Source organism: Festucalex cinctus, chromosome 18, assembly GCF_051991245.1.
Source record: "Festucalex cinctus isolate MCC-2025b chromosome 18, RoL_Fcin_1.0, whole genome shotgun sequence".
In the NCBI taxonomy this organism is placed as follows: Eukaryota; Metazoa; Chordata; class Actinopteri; order Syngnathiformes; family Syngnathidae; genus Festucalex; species Festucalex cinctus.
Window position 1 is genome coordinate 17588549 of NC_135428.1, and position 25718 is coordinate 17614266.

Sequence of the window (25718 nt, forward strand, 5' to 3'; positions counted from 1 at the left end):
GTTTTTTTTGCATGCAGGAAGTGTGTCTCTTGTTGTGCCTGATTTGAGATATTCATGAATTCCACTGTCCTGCATGGGTGCACTTATATAACAGCGTAAACAGCCCCTGGGGGTTGGAGGTCCTCGTATTAGTCTGCAATATCAGCGACTGGGGTTGGTCTCCCTGACGTCTTTGATATAAATTTAAAAAGAAGCTGACTCTGCAGTTGCTAATTGAGAGGTGGTAGAATGCCGTTAAAGCATATGGTCAATAAAAGTAAATTGGATGGTGTTTATAGATTGCTTGAACAAGTGAAGGGGAAGGCGGGGACGTTGGTGCTTTGCCATCAGTTGCAATGGCGTTCATCAAGGTCCAAGTATGTTTTTTTTTGTTTGGGATTTGAGTCATCAAAATTGTAACTCGATTGCACACTTTTTTTTTTTACTTTTTTTTTTAGATAGACTCAAATGCACTACAGCAGAAATCAAAGTCCTTACTTTCGCAAGTAGTAAATAACCAGCTGTGACTGTCACTGCAGTCAAGTCACCAGCAATGGAAAGAAATATATTTGAAGGATCCTTTGAAATGGCAAAAATTGCCCTGAAATGGCTGCTTTAAACCAGAGAACGTCTGTTCATTTTCACCATGGATTTTTGAAACGTCTTATTATTCTTGAGATGTATTACACATGACTGACTAGTTCCAAGTCATTTGAAAGTCATTTGTTATGTTGTAATATTGCTCTCTCGGAACCGCAATGTTTCATCAATAAGGATATTTTGGTCAAGCAGTTGAGTTATTGAGGGTTTCGTGTTGGATGGTGAGTCATCAACTTTGCCGCCATGCTAATTAGGGCTCACATAAGATCAATTTTAGTGATGTCAGAGGTTTTGGAGATGCAGGAAAAAGCCAGAAAGCGCAAAATCCGAAAGAGCGGCTAAATCAAACACGCAGACTACATTCTTGGATAGTAAGATGTAGTGACATGCACTGATGGATTTGCTTCTGAGTTTTAGGTAATTATTACTTTTTTTTTTCTTTTTCTTTTTTAAACAAATAATGTTGAACACCAAATTTTACCACTTTTGCGTAGAGGTTGGCACTTCCGTCTCTCTGCCCAAATTTTTAGCAAATACTTTATTATACAAAGCCTTAAAAAAAAAATACATGGACTAAGCACCGACTGAAGCAGTTTTTCATTTGTCGACCCGGGTCAGTACAGACGGTCCGTGTATTTTTTCAAGGCTTCACGTCATCAAGCACTCTCAGAAAATGCGGGCATCCGTCAACAACGGGGCTGATGGAGAGACGAAAGTGCTTACCTCTGCTTTTGTGGTGCTCCAATGTAAAAGTTGACTGAAGTCTGAAGAAATACGTTAGTACATGTTTTCTTGTTATTAATACCTATTTGGTAACTTGACATGTAAAAGTAACTGCACACTCAAACCCCCAAAAATGTCAGAATAGTAAATACTAAAGTAAACAACAAATACCTTTAGAATCTATTTAAGTATACAGGAACAAAAATTATGGACTTCCTCACTTCCCATCACTGACGTCTGGTGAGCGGAATCGTAAGACAAACGCTAATGTCAAGGTTATTGTGGGAACAAAATAACACGTGCTCAGTGTTGTTCTTGCCGTTCCGGTTCTACACCGTTCGGGCTTTATCTCTCCCGCTGTGCTTATCCTACTCTACGGCTTTCTGTCCACATTGTGAGCGACGGAGCTAATTGTTCCTGCTCATGCATTTCTCTGCAGATTCAATTACACGCCACTCTGGACAGCATGAAAAAAAATGAGGGTGGGAAACCAGGGTCCTGCTATGTGTGGGAGAATGGAAGAAGAATGAAAAGGTGGAAGGGGAACATTAAAGAAGGGAATAAGAGTAGTCTCTTGAGTCATACATTTATGTAAGGGGAGGGGGGAAGTAAGACCTCTGGGGTATACATTTAAAAGCTCCGGGCTCGATGCTGGCCATTTGTGTGCACTATGCCACTATGCTTCCTTTTTTGAACCCCTTCAGCTGTGTAAATTTAATTTCGTGAAAGTTTCCATGGATGGTGGACTTGTTCTGATCTTGTCATTTCCAATTCTTTTTTTCTTTTTTTTTTAATTGCCATTGTTTGGTTGTTTGTTGTTGTTGTTTTTTTGTTTTTTGTTTTGCTTTGAATTACGAGCAATTAGCATCAGTTTGTCAGATAATGAACAATTTTACAAAAAAAAAAAAAAGCTTCAAAAAATTGTACATGTAGACAGCTTGACAATACTCACAAGCATGTATTCTTTATCCTTTGCAAAGATGGGCTAATAGTACCACAGCTCAATGAGTCCCTTGGCAAGCTCTTCTTCGTGTGTCTCTGTCTGTATGATATTGCCCCAAGTGGTCAATTTATGCACACCGGAAGGGGCAGCACAATGTCCATCAGACTGGAGTAAAAAATGTGGCAAGTTTCATTTTTTATGTTCAATACAGTATGTTTTTTTTTAAGTAAAATAGTCACATTCTAGAAATAATGACCTCAATTATATTTTGACCCAATTTTTTTTTTGTTTCTTGCCTTAACCATCTAATCAGCTCCATAAATGGATGATTTAATTCTACCACTGAAAGGTAATTATTAATAAATATAATCAGTATTTGGTTCAGTTAACCATTAACAGTTATTTTAGGAAGCTGACAATATTATTGTTTTTCTGATTAACAAGCAAATTACAATTTTTCTTTTTTTTTCTGGGGGATTATACGTGGTCATGGAAAAAATTAGATATCAATTGGCTGGACAAGAAAAAAAAATGGGGTCCTGATAATATGTTGAAAATGTCATTGTGCATGTGAAGTGGAATTTGAAGGGTTAAAAAATTAAATTCGGTGGATACAAGTTCATGTCGTAAAAGAAGCAACAATTTCATAAATCTGAGAGTATAGACCTGGCCTTGTTCAACTGAAAGGCAAGTAAAAATGGGACGAGGCCTGAGGGTTAGCACCCACCACCCCCCACCACCCACCCCTCGTCCCCCGCCCCATCCCCTTTATAATGATTGGTGCCGGCCTCCCAAATAAGAAGATTAGCTTGCGCCTGAGCCAGGCCGGAAATAATGTGCCCCCACCTTAGCCGGGCTGCGGTTTGACACAGCAGAAAATAGGCTGCGGAATAAGAATGGAAGCTCATTCGTCTGCGTCGCCATTGTGTCAAATTGGACGTGCGGTACGGCGTATCTGCGCCAGTTCACGCCGCACTCGTGCGCACGTCGGGAATACACGAGCAGGGGGCAGCGATAGCGTGGAAAATGAAGTGCCGCCGACTGTAACGCGTTGCGGTAATTTATTTCCTCCTGCTTATATCGAGCCTGTTACTTTGGAGCGCGCGCGCAGAAAATGGCCTCTTGTTATTGTAGCTCTTGATCAGGCGCTGATAGGTCAAGACGACCGCTCCGAGCGAGGAATATTGCGAAACGCTGTGTCTCGACTGTAGGGCACGCTCTCCTTTTGTGCGACGGGATTAAAGCATCCATCTTGCTCGCCCGCTTCTCCTCGCTAATGGTATTAGGAAAAGGGTGGATAGGTTTCAGGGGTTCTGTTAAGGGACATCTGATACGGGCACCGGCTGATTCAATTAAGTAAAGAGCAAGGCTGGAAGGGAATGAGTACATTGCGTAATAGCCTCCAGAGTGAAGCATTTTAATCTGTAAAACACAGACAAACAAAAAAAAACACAAGTTATACTCTCATTAGCAAAGGACTTTTAAAGGGTAAAAAAAGAATGGATATACCTTGGCGGTTATTTGTCAAAACATTACATAGATGTACTTTGGTTTGGTTATTGTGAGAGCAGTTATAGAGTATTGTGTAGTATGCCGAGTCGTCCAAATGAACTGCTATGCGCCACGGTCATGCAATAACGAAAGTGAATTTGAGCAATGCATCAGAACATGTCCAACATGAGCACAAACCAAATTGTTAGACTTCCTCTTTGTTATAGAGCTATTTGGTCAAGCTGTGACCTTGTGCAGTCAAATCCTCACATGTCAACGCCATGCCTTCACGCATTGACGAAAACTCCAATTTTTCGCACAATGTATATACTGTAGTCACCTGTCTTTCATGTATCAATATTTCAGATTTGGTAAGAATCCAGTATAATTTTTCGGACAAGTTCCATCTTCAAAGCCTTCAAACTTAAAACATTTGGTCAACTCTGACCATGTGAGTTATTAAAAAAAAATTGGCGTTGTGTGGCGAGTCGTCAAACGGCAGCATGAAAAGCCCACATTATTCTCAATTTAGCGTCATCCATCCTTCTAAGTGTGGCAAGTTTGGTAGCGATCAGACAAAATTGAGAACATATTTCTCTTTGAGAAACCCCCGGAAATGGTCAACAATGGCCAACTTCCTGTTTGTTTTTCCAACATGGGTTGTTTTAGACTTCCTTAGGCACGGGGGCTGTTATTTATCACAAAACAGGCCAATTTAGGGACGCTACCAACAAAAGCTTTGAAGTACTACTTCAAGAAGTCATTACCTATGTACACACAAGACAAACCAAGACCAATCAGTTTTGCAACTATAATGACTCACGTCATTATTTTTCCCACTGTCTGTCAAATCCAGCCAATAGCGGTACAGTCAGACCACACTGGCAGGCAAGACTTAATTAGAAACCCAAGTTGCAGAGACTTGAAGTTATGCATGTCGACTGATTGAATTGAATCACAGAGTTTCTAATCGGGTTTGTCATTTTACAAACTTTCAAACCAACTGGAACTGAAGCATGTGTTTTATAACACGGTTAAAACAAACTACGATGTTTATTTTTCCTCTAGTAATGCGCTCCCTGGCTGTTAGCTGTGGTAATAATAGCAGTCTTACGGTGCCAGAAAAGCATTAAACCTGTAGATTTTTTTATTTATTTATTTTTTTTTTTGTCAGCATTAACAGTTTTCAAGGTGCGAACCAGCGGAAATGTAACAGAAAGTGACGGGAGTATTTCTAGTCGATCTATGTTTGGGTATGCCTTTTGTCAAGAGCGGCTTAACACCTAAAATAGGCTTCCACAACCCACAGGCAATCTGATATCTTTATGTTCTCCCATATGACCTTCCCAACTGAAGTATCTTTTCTCCAACTTCCAAGGTCACCTGGTTCACAGGCACGAACCGGCCGCCACTCCTGTTGATGGATGCATCTTAAATTGGAGGAAATTCAAAGCATTCAAACCCGAAAGAGAGACGGCTTCACTTGAATGCCCCTCGGCTAGATTTCTTATGCATTAGGACTTTCATAGTGTGAACCCCAAATCAGTTTGTCCACTTCCTCTCCACTCCGGCACAGTCGAGTGGGCCGCCTATCGTGCCGCTCTTTGGTGTCTCTTCGCACCAGCAGGTCCCAACGCTGTCTGGAGCCATTGGGTTTCCATTACCGCAAATCCATTCTGCTCATTTAAAATTGATGCTTGTGGACCTTCGCTTGACCTCCTGAGATAAAGGGGGCCCCAAGTCTTTTCCCTTTTAAAACACCTCAAGGATTAGACTCAGAGCCCCCCCACCCTGCTTATCGCTCTGTGTGATAATATTTGAGTGGATGGAAAATGTATTCTTGATTGCTTCAGATTTGATTTTTCTGATTTGAGATGAGTACCGGCACTTTTTTTTTTTTTTTTAGTTGGCTGCTGAAATTGTTTTGTATTGTAGAGCTCATCAGTTTACAACAAAGGCGACTACCTGAATTTGTAGGCAAATTGGAAACAACCATAGTTTGTCAGTGAATTTGTAGTAGTGTCGTCATTTCAGTAAATCTTGGTATGGAAAATAAATACCTGACAATCCAATGGAAAAAGGTTAGGTTTCATTCTGTTGCCATAGTCATTGTAGTTCCTGCCGTTGCAGCTGGTGGTAAAGAGTTTCTGAAAAATTGTAAGAACTGTACGATAAGGTATTGTTGTGTAATGCCGTAATCTATCACTAACCTATTCTAGCGCAGTATTAAAGTCATAATTGCAACAAATGTTTGTGTGGGAACTTCTGTGGCATAAATGAAAAAACAAAAAACAGATGCAAAAAGTAAGCACGACAGTTACTGAGTACACGTGACGAGTCATGACATTCTAATTTCGATGTGCCAGCTAGTTCATGCTAGTTCATTGCACGCCTTTGGAACCTGAAACGTCAGATGTCAGTACACCTTAGGGGTGTTAAAAAAAAATCGATTCGGCGATATATCGCAATACTACATCGCGCGATTCTCGAATCGATTCAATTAAAAAAAAATCGATTTTTTTTTTTTTTTTTTTTTTTTTTTTTTTTTTTTTTTTTTTTTTTAAGAGCTCAGAATTGTTCATTCGGTAGTCTTACCGATTCAACGTCTTATCATCATTGCCTTTTTTTTTTTTGTGTGTGTGTGTGTGTGTGAATCAATTTTTAAACTTCCATTTTTAATGGAAAAATATTCAACAAAACGTCTGACTTCGGGTTAGGATTCACACCGTGAGCATGGAAGAATGTTATATGAACGGAACATTAAGCCTTAATATTTTATTTTAATGCTGTTCAAACATGAAACAGATTACAACCTCTATAAGACTGAAATTTCAGATAAATAAATAATACATTTTCATATAAATCTTACACTCTACAAGCTTACTGATTAGTATTTTCTAAATTTGAATGAAAAAAAATCGCAACAATCGACTTATAAATTCGTATCGGGATTAATCGGTATCGAATCGAATCGTGACCTGTGAATCGTGATACGAATCGAATCGTCAGGTACTAGGCAATTCACACCCCTCGTACACCTGCTTGGAAAGTCTTGTAAAGACTTATGAAGTTGATGTTGAGGGATTCAGATTTGACTAAAGTTCTACTCCTTAACAGGGGTAGGGATGAGAGTGTCAACCGATGAACCGCAATCAAATTGTAATTGTCGTTGCTACCGTATTTGGCGTCACAGAGAGTAGGGAACGAATAAAGAACACGACTCAGATATCAGACATTCACATATGTTATGGTGGCATGAAACACGGCGGCAGGCAGCCCAGGTGACTTTTTTTTTTTTTTTTTCCCCGCACTTGAAGACAACCAGGGAATTTCGTTTGAGACTGTCTGCCAGAGACAAAAGTGCACTCCGTTTTGCTCCCATTGCTTTGAAGACACATTCCATTCTGCACAGCTTATTAATTCTTAATGATCAATGAATCCATCATAATGACTATTACCAGTGTGGTCCATCCTTTTAAAATTTCTTCTCTTGGAGCCTCATTAAGCCCTGGCCACAACTTTATGCTATTTTGAGGGGATTTTTAAAGAAATAGAAAACTGACTCGCATACAGTATATAGTATACATTTTTTTTGACAGTTTCTTGTACATGCTGTTTTATTTCCAAACATTTAAATTCTCAGTGAATCAAGTGTAAACATAACTGAAGCAGACGAGAAATCGTTTGTCCTTTTGCTGTTACAATCTCTGAAGAATGTGTCAGGACATTTGGCCTAATGGTTTTTAATGAACCTCAGCTTATGAGCACAATCATTTGTGTAACATTGAGTGTACACAATCCGCCAGATGGGACTGCAAACAAGCTCTAGCATTCAAAAATTATTTGGGGTAAGAAGCAGCTTGGCGCATAAAGTTTGACTGTCACGAGCGGGGCTTTATTGTGTTGACTTGTTTCTCCGGCTGCTTCTATCCGGTGCGGTCAAGGCAAGCGCACTTGTTTGAAGTGGCTGTTGGTGGAGGGAGGCTACAAAGCGGGTTTCTCGGCCTTATCGGCAGGACAGACCCCGGCGTCCTAATCGCTGTGTCCCAGAGACCGCCAGAGGTAAAACCGAGCGTGGATGGGTGAGCAGCATCCAAGAAGAGAGGGAGAAAAAAAAAAGAAAAAAGAAAGAGGCATATTGTAAAGGAGGGAGGGGCTGCAATGGGAATGGGGAGAGAGAGTAGGGGGGATAGGATATGTTTATACCTCTTAGGTTACATCAAGTGACAACCGCATTACAGCTCAGCGCATAACAGAGCAAAAATGCTTTTGGTGAGAGAGGCCGGTTTATAAACAGTCCTGCAAGCAAGTCTCTTAGCAACCACATGGTTGGTTGGAAGCGTCCTTCGGAAGTGCTTGGAACAGCAAGTGAAAATGTAGCCTCTGTCTAATTTTAGGTCACTTAATGAATGTGCAAACTAATCACGCCATAACTGACCTTTTGCTTCACACTTGTGGAAAGTTATTCTTCGCGAGACAGTCTGACAGTCGCTAAATGAGATGAGAACTGAATAGATTCCAGGTCTCCGCCAAGGCCAAACAAACTCAATTTGTATCAGTTCTGGGAATCATATGAGGTGGCTTTAAATATAAAAAGAACATATTTGTCAAAAGTTGTCACTCTTTTTTTCAAAGTTTTGTGGAAACTAGCCAAGATTTTAGGACTAGTCCTCAGTGGTACCCCACATAGACCTCTGGCATGATCGACGTAAACGCTCTTTTGCAGCAACAACTGGTAGCCCACTTACAAATTAGTTGGACCGCCCCCACCTCAAATTTGGATATGATGCTTTGTTTTAGAGATTTTAGGTCTGGCATGGGTTGAGGCTGGACCAGAAAAATAGTGTCTCAGTGGTGTTGAGGCTTTGGAAGGTTTTCTGGGACAGCCTGAAGGATTCAGGGTCCAATGTCCAGTCATGACAGTGTGCAATAGTCAGTCACCAACTAGCTACGTGACAAAAATGGAAAATCTCCCAAAAAGGACATGTACCGCACAATGACTCAACATCATCTTGTTATATAAGGATATGTTAAGCACAAGAATGTTGGTACATGTTGCTCGTTTTGTTCCGAACAGGAAGTGTGACCCTGTCATTCAGTAATGAAATGACATTACGATCGTGTGGAAGCCACCGGAATACAGGTAGGGTTGTTAACCCAGAGCTGATTGTGATACGCTGTGTTCCATTCTCCACACTTGATTTAGCGGCGTGACTTGTTTAAAGGAAAGACAATTGGATCGGGTCCTATTGATAATTAGTTTTTAATGTGCCACACTCGTCATGTCCAATTTCATGCCCCTTAGGCAGCTGATCACAGATTTAATCAACACATTATTGCTCGCTATACTTAAACTTAGGGGAGAGTGGTTGAGGGTTGCAGGAGTGTCACCTGCTGGTTGACGTTTTGGAGGCCATTCTTTCAGTTTGTCCCTTTATGCAGGCATGCATAAAACCTTGCCTTACAAACAGTCATGCAATCAAATATAAATTGAAATACGTCCCTATAGTGTGACTCAAGCATTGAGACATGATATACTAATAAAGGCGAGCCCGCTTATGTAACAGTCATCTCCGCAGTGGTCAGAATGTCTTCCACTCTGCCCGGATGACTCATGTTTAATGCATCTCCGCCGTCCTCGCCACTTTACCTCCACTCTGCCGACCGCCGGCTGGGGCGGTATAGTGAAAGCTCCCACAGGTCTCACAAGGAGGCAAAGTGGCGGGTATTTTTGCACCTCATCCGCATTGACTTGTAGTCCATGTCTTGTTTTACGGCTGTGGCAAAGAACAAACTTTCCAACGTGGGTGGGTGAGAGTGGTTGATATTCGCGCCGGCCACTCCATTTGGTTCACCAATCCAATGTAGAGACTGACTAGGATGAGGTTCAGACTTGCTGTACTTAGTCAGGTTACGTCGCCACTGCAGGAACGAAATTTCATTGTCAAACAAAGAAAAGAAAGTTAGACTATAAATGTGTTTAATATAGTGTTTCTTAATCTGGGTTCGGTTGAACCACAGCGGTTCGGTGAGTCGGTCTCAGGGGTTCGACCTATCTGTGCTACAGGGAATTTGGTGTGCTCATTAGTCAACTTCAGGCTGTTGTGATGGATTTCTTTATTGTTGTAGTCCCTAAATACTATGTAGAATAAAAAAAAACGAAAGTAATATATGCAATATGAATTCACATGTATATTGGAAGACATGGTGTCCCACAGGGTCCAATTCTAGGTCCACTGCTGTTTTCATTGTATCTCCTGCTCCTGGGTTCCATCTTCAAAAAATAGTGGTTTATTTTCCAGTGAATGTGCATAAGAAACTGGTGATGTTCACTACCTATACCAAGGTTAAGGACCACTGGTTTAATATTTCATGGACTTATTCTAATCTGTCAGCAAAGTTTCAGAGTATACACTTTATGCTCTCTATTTACGGTATATGTGCCCTGTGGGATGTTAAAGCGTCAAATAGTGACATTTGCTTCCATATAATTTTCACAGCACTCCTAATGTGCCACCAATTCAATGGAGCCACAACCCCCCCTTGTGCTCCTTCCTCATTTCCAACCCCTCCGCACAATTCCCGCCTCTCAGCCTCGCTCGCTCTGCTAATTGCAATATCACCGTGATTGAACATTGGCTGAAGTTGAAGAGGAAATAGGTTCTCTCATCAAGAGCCGCTGCGTAGTTGGTGTCCCGATGCCCGCTTGGCAGCAAGACTCTCGTCGCCAACGCGGGCCAAGGCTGTCGTTTGGCTCCAGGGCTGGATTCCATACAGACAATAATGAGCCATACGAGTGAGTTTTCAAGTAGTGGGAAGTCATGAAGAACACATTCTTGGTTCCTCTACCTAAGTGTTATTTTTTTCAGCTATCTGTAATTTACTTGAGGATATATTTATCACACTACTTAGTCAGCACTTTTTGCAAAGGTATCTGTATTTCCACTTATTCAAAGAAGAGTTCTGCCACACTGCCAACATTTTTAATATTCGTCTGTGACAATATAAGAAGCATTTTCCCTGCGCAGTCTTGAAGCTATGTTATGTCAAGATGAGGTTTTCATCTTGACTCTGACATGTGGACGCTCCACAATGTGGTGTGTGTCCACACGTTCATGCTGAGGAGCGACGTCTTTTTTTTTCTTTTTTTTTTTTTAAAGTTCCATCTACTCTGCCTCAATTTCATGCTGTTAGTTCAAAAAATGGTGCAATAATGTGAATGTTCACTTTGGAGTTATACGCGACTCTTTATTAGCAGCCTTTTTTTCCCCCCCGCTTACATTCAAAGGTCAACGACCGCCCATCTCGCTAATAAGCTTTTAATGATGAACCATTTGCGTTTTCAGTGGCGAAACAGCATGGAAGCGCGTCCCTCCCTCCTGCATTTACTTTTCTTTATATGTTAGCAGCGCAAGCCTCGATCTCGGGGCAAATGATAATAAATCTCTGGATGCTAACTTTCCCTTTCTGTTTTTCTCCCCCCCTCCCCTCTCCTTCCCTCTCTTTCTACCACTCCAGGAGCTGCACAGATTCCAGGTAGGTCCAGTCCAGTAATTCTACTGTCATTTTTGTTTCAATAATTATAACTTAACCTACTAGGTATAAGGCTTATCTTACAGAAATAGTGGTGTTGTATATTGCTACTGCTACAACGGTTCTTTCATAGTTCTTTCATAACACTCATCATATGATTGTAATTTATAATTTAACATGAATTGTTGTCACTGTGTTTCTTGGTATTAACAGGTAGGTTATGGCTCACTACTGCTCGTATCGTAAAGCTCCACGTACGCATTCTAGCTCCGGTAGGACAAATGGCTGATGAAAATAAATAGAAATATGTATTTCCTCAGGCAGCAAATCAAGTCATGCGGCCTCTCTAGCTCGGCTTCCCCACTCCACCGAGCTTTTTAATCTAATTAGCGGGACCGGTGACAGTTATTTATATGTGCATGAATTAGACTTGAAAAGCCAGCCATCTCCCACGTGAGCCACCCCCCCACCCCCATCCCAGACACACTCCCCATCACCCCTTGGCTTGATTGGACTGAGACCAGTCCTTCACGGGCCAGCTCTCAGTCATCCGATTGCCGGGTGGTCGGCTGTGACAACTAAATCATCAACTAAGGCTGGATTGCAACACTTACCGTAATTTTTTTTTCTCACTAGTACATATATAATACATGGTGTACATGTATATAAAAATATACAGTATATAATGATATATAAAGTTCAGTATATAATATACGGTAATACAGTATACGTTATATTGTACAGTGTCGGTTTTCCATGAATGTCCGAAAGTGTCTTTTTGGGGGGGCAACAGTTAGACTTATTTGTAGCTCAATTGCATATACAAGGTAGCTCAATGTACCTCACATACTGTAAGTAAAAGCACAATTTAAAAGCAGTTACAGAGTTACACATTTAAAAAAAAAAAAAAAAAAGTAAAGAAATGAACAAATTGTTTATGAAATAAATGATGGCAGCAAATTATTATGCCAAGTATGGTGTAAAAATAAATGCTGTTTACAAGTGATGTTGGGGTGTGCATTATACTTGGCTATTTATTTATGGAATATTAGCATGTTATAATTAGCATGATTTTCAAGTGAGTCCTATCCAGTATTGTGTGCAAGCATTTACCGACCAACCGGAACAACTACTACATACGTAAGCGTCAATATTGGAAAGGAACAATGCCATGAACTCACCTATTCAGAAAAGATTGAACTTTACGTCAAGGCACCACAGTATTCATTTTGAACATTCCCCGACAGGCTAACTCAGAAGTCACTAACCGTTTTGCACGAGGGCTACTTCTTTTGTAACAGTACTGACTGATTAATGCCAAAGGCTACCTCTTTGATACGCACTTCTCAAATGACAAATATCTTCAAATTATTATTATTATTATTATTATTATTATTATTATTATTATTATTATTATCATGTTTTTATGTGAAAACACTGACCATGTAAATAATTTTTCACAATAATTAGAAAAGGAATAAATGCTGCATATGCAACACTTTTGATTGTTTTACATTTTCAAATGATCGCCTCTACAGCACTCCTAGAAAATCACAATGACCCACTCATGTGGTCCTTGGGTGCTTGGGTGACCCCTTCGCAAACTCTTATCCAATCTTTCTTTCAGGGTCATCTTTTCCTCTGAGACATTTTTCCTTTTATTGCATCGAGCTCTTCTCACTGGCACTTTGGGAGAAATATGACAACAAAAAACTGGATAAGAAAAAGGATTATTCATGAATTTCATGCATCCGTGTTGCATACAAATGAAAAACGAGCGCAGCGAGGCTTACAGGCGATGCGGCCGTCCCCGTTTAAATGGATTTGATACCGTTCTTTGTTTTTTTTGTGTGTAGAAACAATGCAGCAAGACATTTACTCAGTGCTCCCTGAGTTTACCTGTCACGACAGACAACTGCATCCATGTTTGCTGAGCAATAGACGTCAGAATGCCAGAGGATGGAGGATGCAGGGGGTGGGGTAGTGTGGGTTTACACGGCACCTTATCCATGTGTGCACAGAGCTTCTTTCTAAACACACAAACACATGCACGCTCAGACACGCATACATAGCTCAATCAATCACATGTATGCAAACACAAAAGCATGACAGTGCGGCAGATTTCTAGATTTCATTGAAGAAGGAAAAACATGAATGTTGAGTTGAATATTACTCATCCACATGAGCCAAACCATTAAAAAAAAAAACAACGTACAATAAAGCAAATACCAACAAACTCCCATTCCGAATGTTCAATGAAAAGAGCCCTTTGTTCGCCAACCTATTTTAGTCAGGGCTGTGGTAAACTACATTTACCCCAATGATATTTGAAGACCCGGTTAAGTGAATTTATGTTCATGTTTGAACATAATTGCGGAAAATGTCTTAAGACAATAAACTATATAGTCCTCATTAGATGAGATGGTTAACCGACACAATTTTGTGTTATCAACAAGGAGGGAGCTTCACACAGAAATGTAAACACGTCTGACTATGTTGTTGAAGTGCAAGGACATTGAATCTTGAATCATTTGAAAACAGCATCTGTGCTGAGTGCTGAGAAAAGGACACTCTGCTCCAAAAACTTTTGACAAACCAATATGGATTTCATTAGCTGGTCTCTAAGTGCGTTTGACAAAATCTTTTCTACGATGAGACCTGGACCTACTCAACGTTCATGTCCAAGTGGAACTCACATGTCTGGATATGCTGAAGATTCCTGGGCTAAGTGGAGATCATTGTGTCTGACGCCTTTGGAGATTGAGGACGTGGAGGACGTATACCTGCTGGCTGTGCTGGTGGTTATGCTGATGCTGCTGGGGATTGGATCCCACTGGCTGTTTTGTACGCTACGCAAAATGTCTGATCGCCAGAAGAATGCAGAGGGAATGGCTGAGGCCGCCCTGAGAGCCATCACTGGCGTGCAAGCCGGCCGAACTAAGGCCTGTGATGACACTTCTCTGGTGAAAAACGACCTTGCAGCACTCAACCTTGCCATGAACGGAATGAGGAGAGACATGGCCAAAAGGTTGCTTGAACTGGAGAAAAAAGTCGCGATGAACCAAAATCGTGATGAAGACGGATCTGACTGAAGGAGGTGTCGGACACGTGGTTTTCACTATGCCCAGTTATCTAAAGCTGCTGGACTGTGATAATCCACATGGTATTAATCAACAAGTGATCAACAAACTATTGGAACGAATCTTCTGTCATGAACTACATGCGATCAAATCACTGGTGAAGATGAACTGATTGAACTTTCAATAATCCATTTGCCTGAATCAAAAGTCTCCGAATGTAATCAACTGGATAATTAACTTCATGGACTTGATGAACTGAGTGAAACTTTATCATCTCTGTTGATTTTTATTATTTTTGCTTGATTTTTTTATTTTGTCCTAGTTTAGTATGGGGGCGGGAATTTATAAGCTTTATGCTTCTTCCTGCCAGCCCTTTTTCTTTTCGGTTATTATATGTCAAAATTGTATGATGTAATGTTTGATTGCCACAATGCTGTCCGAAAGGAAAAATGAACAAATAAATCAAATCAATATTGAGGTTACTTGGTCATTTTTACTAGGCTCAAGCCTGTTTGCTCACAAGCTAGCTGGTGACTAGCGCCTCTCGGTCTTGATGGGATGTATTGCAGCTAAGGTTCCCTGACTATGGCTTGAGGGCCACTTTCCAAAAAACGCAAAGTAACTAGAAATAGAATTGCTGCTAAATTCAAAGCACATAGTTTTCTTCGTAATTGTTTGCTCTACTAATTAAAGCATTTGTAAAGTGAACATAGAGTATGTCTTGGAAATGTTATGTTAAATGCTTTCCACGCCATGACAGGAGTTGCTAGCCAGTAGCTAGTTTGTGAGCTAACATGTTTGTGACTAATAAATAATAAATAAGTCACTTACAATTGTGCCCGATAACCACTTATGTGAACAAAGGCACTCAGGTTCTTTCAAACTGTAATGCGGGGTGACGTTTCGTGACTCACTGGGCACTGTTTTAACCGCGCACAAAAAGATGTGGAAAACTGAAATGGTGAACAATAGTTAATGCTATTGTTCCACAACTGAATACTACATAGCAGTCCTCAGTGCCTCGCATATATTCAGGAATTATCTTCAAACATCTGTAATGTATTTAGAAATAAATCCCTGTGTTCACTTTACAGGGTCTTTAAAGATCGCAACTTTTGCAAAATCCCAATATTCCCCAGATATCACAAGCCTGGAAGCTAGTGGTTGATATACAGCCCCTTGCACCCCTTTTTCTTGATTACAGAGTAAGCGAAAAGAGCATTTTCTAGGGGGGAAAAAAAACACTCAAGCGGTGTTCCGGTGTTACATTTTTCCACTCTGTGTGCGAGTGTGTGAAAAGATTCCCCAGTGCTAATCGATGGAGGTGTGTGAAGGAGGAAGTCAAATGGCAGTTTCACTAACACGCTATGACTAAAGCGACTTCTCAAAGCTCCAGTGACGCGCCCCCCACCCCCATTAAAAAGAAAAAAAAGAAAAAAAACAGGGAAGCTGCGGCTCTGCGAAATCACTTTAGCTCGCATTGACAGCTTGTCCAATGCGGTTACACGAGCAGCAAAACCTGATTTTTGTGCGTTATCCCCCAGCAGGCCTCTGACACGCCTCCCAATTTGCCAAAAATACACTTGCTGTATTTTCCTCCGGGTGTCCTCTCCCGCAGGACCGCTGACAGCGTCCGGGAGCACATTGTTGTTGACCGCTAATTAGCGCAAAGCCCCGCTGTTCGCATCCCACCTCCGTCCTGTCACCGTTGTTTATTTGGCCCATTGCAAGCGTCTGGACGCGTTTAAAAACACAAGGTAGCGGACGCCCCGCAGCAACCCGCCTCCGCCTGTAACCTTCAGTTGGACGCCTTGAAAAGCATTTTGTAGTTTATTAGCATATTATCATAACCGCATGCCCGCCTCCGCCGCCCACCTCCCATGAAAAGTGACATGCAGTCCGGAATATTAAAGACGGCCCTGCTTGTTTCAGGAGGGCCGACGGGGGACGCTGATTTGAATCGGGTTTGTTAAGCCGTCCATTCTTATCTGTCAGCATCTCGAGATGCAATTTCAGCCCCTTCCTTCGTCACCCACCCCGTCTCCTAAACAGAAAGGATATTTAGAGGTGCTCGACGATGGGTGCAACCCAATTAGGGATCCGCGTTTCGAGCCGTCAGATTGTTCGGTTGGCTTCTTGGAAGGCCACTGCCACTTGGAATCGGCGCAACGTGAATGATAACATCGTGCTTCATCCCTCCTCCTCCGGTCGTTAATTCTCACTCCTCCCCTCTCTGCTCGTCGAGAATAAGTGAAAAAAGACTGGCAACTATTAACTTCAAAGAGGCAACTCGTTGAAAACTATTTTAATCCTATTTTTGTGTCATTTTTTAATTTTTATTTTTCTCTTAACAAACAGCTCCGCTCCTCCGCTTTTAGATTTTTTTCGCAAGCCCAAATAGTTCTGGAGCTACGGAGACTTGGAAAACCATGCGTCATTTCCTGTCTCCTGCGTCACTCTCCTCTATGACACAGTGCTTGCCCCTACTCCATAAATGAAAATCTGCCATAACATAGAGAAATACCTACCATATGTGGTATCGATGCAAAGCTCCGCTTCTCCGCTTTCAGAATCCGTTGAAATTACTTTGCTCTTACAAACAGTTCTGGATTTACAGTGATTTGAAGTCACTCCCCTCTGACGCACGACTTCCTCATTCTTCACACGTGACATTCTGCCATGTACCGTAATGTATGAAGTATTGTCGTAAAGCTCCGTTTCTCTGCTAGCGGTAACAGTTCAGGAGTTACTGTAATTTGAAAAACATGCATCATTTGCTGTCGGGAACGACAGGTTCATATTTGATGGGTTAATAGCAGAGGCCCCAGAACTGAACCCTGTGGAGCACCATGCCCTCCATTATACATGTAAATTTATGTTGCACGTTTGTCCGACTACGTTCTTTCTTTTTTTGATCGACATATTATGAAGGAACTAGACTAAGTGCAATTTCTGGAGAAATTGCGTGGGAATGCTGAAAGCTGAATGCCAATAGATGAATGCTAAGCTCAATGTTTATGAAGTAAATTGAAAGATAAATTGTGTGAAAATTAGAAGATAAATGGATAAAAAGAACTGATCAGTATCACTGAGCTGGTAGTGGGCGTGGAAAGTGGGATTTGGACAAAGTTCAATGTTAGTCCCATTGAAAATGAATGGGGAAAAGTTGATATTTAACGTCAAATTGTGCGAGTACTGTAAGTAATGTGGAATCAGACGATATTTACCCCGGAATGCGTGAATTTTTGAAGCAAGTTGAAATTTTAACGGTGTAAATTGGAAGTATTATGTGGGAGTTGTGCAAAAAAGGCGATTAGAATAAAAATCCAAATAACATGTGGGATGCTTTCACCATTCCCACAATGAGAATAAGAAATGCATGTAAATGTAGCATGATGACGTGCAGCCAATGATGGCCAAGTGGGGTGTATCATCGCGAATCATTTGAGTCGAGTGTGTGTCTTGACTAGTGATAGACCGGTATGTTTTTTTTCAAGGTCGATACTGATACCGATTATTAGTGGTCAAAGGAGACCGATAACCAATATTCAGTTGCAATAAAAGAGAAAATATTAGCATCAAAATAAAAACAAATAAAATTAAAATGATTTCTTTTCATTTTAAACACATAAGGAATTGACAGTTTTGTTTAAAAATTCTTTTAAAAAAAAAAAAAAAAAAACTGCTGTGAGCTTCCAGGATCATCAGTGAGTGTTAAACTAAATTAAAAACTACTCAAGTAAATAGTTCCCTAAAGTTTTCTACTGCAATTAAGTTTTCCAAAATTTCAACATAATTTCTTAATTAATTTATTTTATTTTTTTAATATAAAGCGTAGGATAGCATCTTTTTTTATGAAGTGTAAATTTAAATTACCACCTGTATGTCACTGAGCCGCAAATGTAGCGAATTTTGTCAGGCTACTTGACGTGACCTTTGTAAAAGGTTTCAAAAAGATCTTCGCGGACAGTGAAAAATTGTTTGAATATATTTGAAATATCTTTGCGACAAGTAAAAACTGTCTGTGAACAACTTTCAAATCCTGATGAAAACTCTTAAATTTGCTACGTTTGCAAGCATTCGCCGCTCAGTGAGATACCAGTTTTATCGGCTTTCAGATTTGTAAAAAAAAAAAAAAAGCCGTAGCCGATGCCGATATTTCACAAAATGCCAAATATCGGCACCGATGATCAGCCCGGCCGATAATTGGTCTATCCCTAGTCTTGACCTTCGCAAAACCCCTGAGACTGACCCACCGAAGCCCTGCCATTGGATTCAACCCTGCTTAAGGAACCACACAAATTCACACAAGGTCTCGTCACAAAACTCATGGAAAGTGACACCAACCAAGCACGGCAGTGTCAAATTCCAGCCTTTGCATTTGATCATATTAGGATTATATTGCAAATGCAAGTAGTGGCTCAGCCCTAAAGGTCCTGGTAGGAGTTGCAAGGTAAGGACGGGTGGTAGGATGCATGGCGGTCGGTGTTGCTAATGATGTAGAAAATGGAGGGTCATGTTGGAGTCGAGACCACCTGAGTGGTGGGCGGGTGTGAGTGTGTGTTTTCATTTTCTATCGCCATGCTTGAGTCACGTCACGTGTTGATGGCACACGCCTCCGAGTCAGGTGTGAACGCATCCAACAGTGTTTTAATGCGTCGGAGAAGACGGCATTCACGGAAGGAAAATGGGGGAGATGGGGCGGGACCCGGATAAACAAAAGTACGATGGAAGAAGTGGGGGGAGGCAGCTGGAGGACACTGCAGCATCTCGCCCCCCCCCACCCCCGTCCCTCTTATCATATCCGAGCGCTACGGGGCGTCTCTCCTTGAAGCGCGTCTTCACTTTGCGGGGCACGGGCCTGATGAATAAAGCAGTACGCGTTGGAGTGGAATATGAATATGATGAGTTTGCAGTGTCAGACGGTGTTTCCGTTGCGTACGGAACCTTGTTGAAATATCTTTTCAAACTTTTACAAGGAAACTGAAATGAGGCAGGCCAATGATTGATTGTTAAGAAATCATTCATCCCTTTCTGGATGGTGTCAAATTATATCTGTCTTGGTTTTTAGTCTCGGCACAAACCATATATAAACGTACAGGCAAAAAGACGGGTAAAAAAATGATTGTTAATTCATGGACATTTTCTCGAGGAGGTGGACTCACTTTTGTTGCAAGCGGTTTAGAAATAAATGGCTGTGTAATTATTTTGAGGGGACAGTAAACTTTTATTTCCTGAATGTTGTCTCATGAAAAGATGTAATCAAATATTTGCAAAAATATGAGGGGTGTCCGACTTTTTTGAGATGCGGTATTATACAACACTTGAATTCCGATGTGCTCGTGGACAAGTGGACTTGTGGAAAGTTATGTACATTCTGTCTGAAGTGGAAATTTCTGGCACTAATAAATTTATGTAGTGATTTTTTTTTTTTTTTTTTTTTTGTATTTTTTAGTTTCAGGAATACAACTTAAATGAGTTGAGTGGGTTGATGCACTCTTTGCATGGCACAGTGCCCATTATACACAGATGCAATCACTAAACAAAAAGGAAAACTACATGCTAAATGGACTTTGTCAAGTAAAGAGAATGTAAGGAGTCTCGTATCGGCAGCCGATTGAAGATGAAGCTTGTGACTAATTAGAAGCAGCATGTTCTTAACCATGCAGAAAAAGCAAGCTGGATACTGAATTTCCTCAAACGCCCCTGCTCCGTGCTATTTCGAGTGGAGTAACAGCTAAGACGAAATATTATATTGCCGGGAAGCCCACTCAACACTGGTCATTATGCTAGCACACAATAGCACCCCACAGCAAATCCGTCTTTATTGATTCGTGTCTGACTTCCTCTCATAATTTAACATGGTGACAAAGTACAAGGCTGAGGTGGATTCTGTCGTCTCTGTGGGTATTATGGGATTATTTAAGCCCTCCCCCGTCAACGTTGGAGGTAAGGCTTCCTTATTGAGTGGATTCTGCTTCAATCAAAACTGACATCCGTAGCGTTTTTTGTTGTTGTTTGTTTTTCGTTTCCCGACTATAGGCCTTGATGCCAGAAAACCACCAAATTTGGACATATATGCTTTTCAATATTTTCATATTAGACATGGTGCTAAATCAGTGATTCTTAACCCGGGTTCGATCGAACCCCAGCATTTCAAGACACACACCCGTCCGTCTCAACTGTTGTGATGGCTCGTCATGTGATTTCTTTATTATTGTAATCCCTTCATACTAACTGTCGAACAAAAAAAACAAAGTGAGACATATCTGTGCAATATGTATTGACATGCATAACTGAACGTATGGTGCTCCGCAGGGTTCAATTATGGGGCCTCTGCTGTTTTCATCGTAACTGCTGCCCCTGGGTTCATTCTTAAGAAAAGAGTGAAAGTGCTTTATAAATATAAAGTTGAATTGAGTGACGGCATGATTTGCAATTTGAAGTTGAGCAATTCTAGTCCAGCACAAAACTAAAGGAACCCTTCCTTAAGATGGGGAATACAAGAATGCAACAGTGTCTGAATTCAAGGTGAAGAGAGCCAGATTCCATGAAAAGGCAAATCTCCCTCTTCATTTTGTTCACCAGTAAACCTCTGTCTTCAATTTGAAAAATCTCATTTTATTTTTAACAAAAAAAAAAAAAGGATTTGGTGAATGCGCATAGGGAGCTGGTGGGGTTTAGTACCTCCCAACAAGGTTAAGAACTGCTGTGCTAAATGAAAATAGTTTTTTGGGGGGGGGGTTTCAAGACCCGTTTCCCACGTGGTGCTCACCTGCAATTGACCAGCATCATTTATCACGTCCTGCTAATTCAATTAAAACACCAAATTATTAAATCATTGCCAAATGACGGAACACCGCCCTCCGTTGAGGAATTGCATATTTTTAAATATGATTACCACAGGCTGAATATTTAATGGTGCCCCATACTGTAAATAACTGCCTGAGGTTGATTCGTCCGCATAACGCGATTACAGACTTGCGTAACCTTGTTTTCATCCCAGCATAATTAATCACGGCCCTCCTTCATTGAACGATGATTTGGATTTGAATCCTAACATTGGAATTTCATTATAGCTTTCAAGGTAAGGAAATCGTCATCTGGTGTTAGTAAACTGAGCCATGATTGGTCCTTACCTGTTTCCTGAGCATGCGTGACGTCTTCTTCAGTCGACGACAAGTGTCAAAATTTGTTTTCAAATGTATTAATTGTACAAAAAGGATTTATCGTATCTTCTTACTGCTGAAAATGGCTAAGTCAAGTATCCCTTTAAAAACATTGTCTTGCGCAGGTTATAAAGGTTTTATGATGGCAAGTTTTAATATTTTCGACATGGTATTAAATCACAACATTGTTCTTTTTCTAACAATCCATACCCTGCCTGACTTCTACAATAAGATAGAGTTCAACCCGTGTGCCCTTTTAAGAGTTCATCCCGTGTTGCTTCTCCGTTGACATTTGAGTGTTTTCCCCGGAAAAAGGCCAGCAAATATTTGACCCGTGGCGCTGAAGAGGGTCAAAGACGTCAGCCGCTGGCCGCCCGTGTCAAAAAGTCACAGCGTGCCAAAACAAAATGAAAGTTGTCAGGCGAGTTGGCGGGGGGGTGCTCGCCCGCGGCTCCCCAGCTTAATAAGATTTTGCGACGCCATGTTCCATAACAGCTGTACGGCGGGCGTCTCGCACGCGCATATTCGATTAGGCCACACAGATGGTCGCCATGACAGCGAGGAAGGTACTCGTTAGGAAATGAACGCCGCTGTATCAGTGGCATCAAACTGTTTCTGGCACGTCATCAACTTGGTTGCTTGCTTTTTTTGACGAGGGGGCAGCGAGTTTGCTTTGTACATAAACAGCTCATGCAAAGAATTGAAGCATAAAAGTGTTGCTGAAAATAGCGGTGGGAAAACGTGCTAATCCTTGTGTCATTTTCTCATTATTTCCACTTTTGTATTACTACTATCGTCAAGCATCCGCTCACACCTCGTCCTAATTGGACCAATTGCTAGACGCGTTCACATCACCGTGTCTTTACAAGCTATTAAATCCTGCGTGACATTTTAAAGGAAACGCATGGAATAATAGTCCGCCATTTGTTTGTGTTGTTGCGACCGGCTGCCGTGACCAATCTGTGCCTTTGTGCCTCTCGCTGTTGGCCGCATTGTTGTTGTTGTTGTTGTACGCTGATGTCTATGGATGAGGGGCTTTTGTACAAAGTGATGCAATTTACCTTGGGGAGGTGATGCCACACCTGTCAAAATTAGTCTGGAGAATTTTAACTCAGGCCAGAGCAGCGCAGCAGGTTCGTGGTTAGCATGTCTGCCTCACTCAGTCACTCCTCTGAATTGGATTACTGGTAAATGTTAGCAAGATCTTTCGCATTTTCATGTGTGATTTCCATCTTCATTTACTCAAATTCCTGACTGGATAGTATCAACAAGAACACTTGCTTATTTGTCGCTATGGAGGCGATAATTAATGACCATGAGGAGCATCTACGCCATATAAGGGCAGCCTTTAACCTCGCAAGCTGGTGCTGCGCAAGATAGCGTAGCGCCAAGTATTCTCACAATAGTAGTGGGGGAAGCAGTTATTTTCGCCATATTTATGCAGTCTACTACTGTTTATTACCACTGGACTGAATTTGATTTTACTATTTAATTGGTGTGTTCATTTGTTTCCTAAAAAGAATGAGCAAAGACATGCTAGCTTAGGTTAGTCAGTCTGGACCACGATGACGATCCACCACATGATCTATTCGCCATTTTATATCGACAGCTGTTGGAAACGTTAATTTGCTTCATACGTTATCATTGACATGCAAGTTTTTACATGTCACATTTTTTTAATATATAGCCTATATAAAGCCTAAAGTGGAAATGTATTTGATTTAAAAAGAACCTAAGAAAATAATCAGTCATCTTTTGATGTTGTAATTTTCGTTTGCCATTTGAAAATGGAAAGATTGAACTACTACACAGATTGGTGTGGATCATGACGGATTTGACTGTACTGATTTACTCGAGGGTGCTAAAGTAGCCTAGCAACCGCAACTCAACCGTTCCGCTTTACAGCACAAATGAGGCGTCTCCATTCGAACAGAAGAAGTGCCGCAAAGTCGGCTTAGCAAGCCGGGCGAAGTCCCCGGCGGCCGGTGTTTCTCTTTGAGGCCGCCGACGGTCGCCGGCTACATACAGATTGACCGACCGCCAGTCCTCACCGAGAGCCCCTTTGAAGAACTCGGCCGCTACGAGGATCTTGACCTTTTCCTCGGCTGCCTCGAGCTGTCAGTCAGCCAAGCTGAGCCGAGGGCATGTTCTGCGCTGGCTTTGTGTGTGTATTTTTTTTTTAGTTTTATTTTTCTTTTATGTTGGAACGTCAGACTCCCGCCGACTGGAACACTGTGAATCTTCCATGCTTCACATGTATTTGGAATGACCTGCTTGCAGGTATCCAGGTGGATTCCCATGTTCATCCATCCATTTATTAGCTTGGCCAATTACCCCTGAACACTCACCCGGGCGCACGATAATGAGAAGTCTATCAAAAATTCTGTTTATGCAAAAAGAAGTAGAGCGTAGAGCTCCTGCACGGTCGTCCAATCCTAATTGGGATCAGCAGCAAAATTGCACACCTTTATCGATAAACACCTCGTAAGATGTGCCCGTTATTCGTACGTTCAATTCCAAATAACTACAGCCTGCAAAACCAAACAAACAAAACATATTCGAGTTAATGTATTGTAAAACACGCCTATGCTCTTTCCAAATGTTTTTGTTTTGAGCTTTTGGAGTGCTAGTGTTATTAATGAAGCAACTAGATCACCTTTTTGTCTCAAAAGTGGTTTAAAATATGTGTAATTAAGCTTAAATAATACATTTCATCAGTTTTAAGTCACAATTTGCAGTTTCACCTATTGATTCACCTCTATTTGTTCTTTTCGTGTTGAGGCCTACTTATGGCATTTAAATGCCAAGAAATAATGTTGAAATGAGTTGAGGAGCTTCATTTAGACAAAAGTAGTGCTTTGCCACCATTTTTTTTATGGCATCTTGCTGCCATGCATGTGAGTGTGGCATCTTGTGACAATCTAAACCTTTTTGGGGGCACATCTTATCACTATGCCGGGGTGAGATTGGCTTTCGATACTATGCAAGCTACTCCATGTTTAAAAAAAAACAAAAAAAAAAACGTTTAAATTGTGAAGTGTTTGTCTCTGTATCAACAGTAAATGGTACTTCACTTATATAGCGCTAGGCCCTCAAAGCGCTTTACATTGTGACTACTCATTCACCGACTGATAACGCAGCATCAATATCTTTCTCAAATATACTTCCACCTGGTCACAATGGCCTGGGATCAAACCCACAACCTCAAGGCTTGATTGAGAGACAACCACTCAACTCTTGCATGTATTGTATTTTCACTTGAGCAGGCAGCACTTCATCACCATGCTGCACTTGCTATTTTATGTGCGAATCTGAATCAAATGCTAGAATAGACGCCAGTGAATGAATTGGATAGAAAATGAATGGATAGCAGCATGAAGTGCTGCCTCCCTGAGTGAAAATGCTATTTCTTGACATTTACCACTTATCACACATGCACATAGTTTACACACTCTGAGCTTCTCTGCCGTAAGTAGAAGTCACTTACATCTTTCAATTCCTATGTCCTGACCTGATCGTCATGGTAACAAAAGCAGTTGTCACATTGTTTCAATAGGAAAGGGGGGCGGGATTAACACCAACCAATCTGGACTTCTTATTTCCACAACCAAAAGAAGACAACTTTCCCGTAATTCCTAACTTTGTGGACTCAAACAAACGGTCAAAATCAGTCGTTTGACGCCTCTTGCATTCCAATTCATCGCCGGATGGTGTTTCTCTGGTGGCTTCATTCTATGAGCAGTTTTTGAAAGCCGCAACACAGTCGCTGTGCCTTGAGGAGCTCCCAACAGTGTTCCTGCTGCTTGATCAATAAAATGAGAGCGGACATATTTCATGCAAATTCAAGGCGCAATGTATACGACCGGGATGCCAAAGTCTGCAGTTGGGGAGTTTAGTCTTCCAATATCACAGGACTGTTTTTTTGTTTTTTTCTGATTATATATTTAGACCAGAAAACAGTCACTTCTCATTTGTTTACTTTGGTGTTGGATAAACATTGGACTGATTTTCCAAAAGCTGAAATTCAGCCTACTAAAGTTTTCTGGTTTTCATGTGCCAACACGAAGTTCAGACGAGCTCGTCATAATGTCTGAATTCCTCAAGTATTGTCTGTTTATTTGATATCATTCCCTGAGATGCCACTGCAGCTCGTCCCTGACAAATTCCGCAATAACACGAGGATGAAGCACACACAAAGGT

The 25718-nt window shown here is 41.2% G+C and overlaps 1 protein-coding gene across 5 annotated transcripts in view; it reads left to right on the forward strand.

The window, feature by feature from the left end:
* Nucleotides 1–25718, forward strand: part of cadm1a (cell adhesion molecule 1a) — a 338297-nt gene that overhangs the window by 243729 nt on the left and 68850 nt on the right. For all 5 annotated transcript variants that reach the window (XM_077504824.1, XM_077504825.1, XM_077504827.1 and 2 more), the window contains one exon: nt 11255–11272. In XM_077504824.1, coding sequence (XP_077360950.1) covers nt 11255–11272 — 18 coding nt within the window. The remainder of the gene's footprint in view (nt 1–11254; nt 11273–25718) is intronic.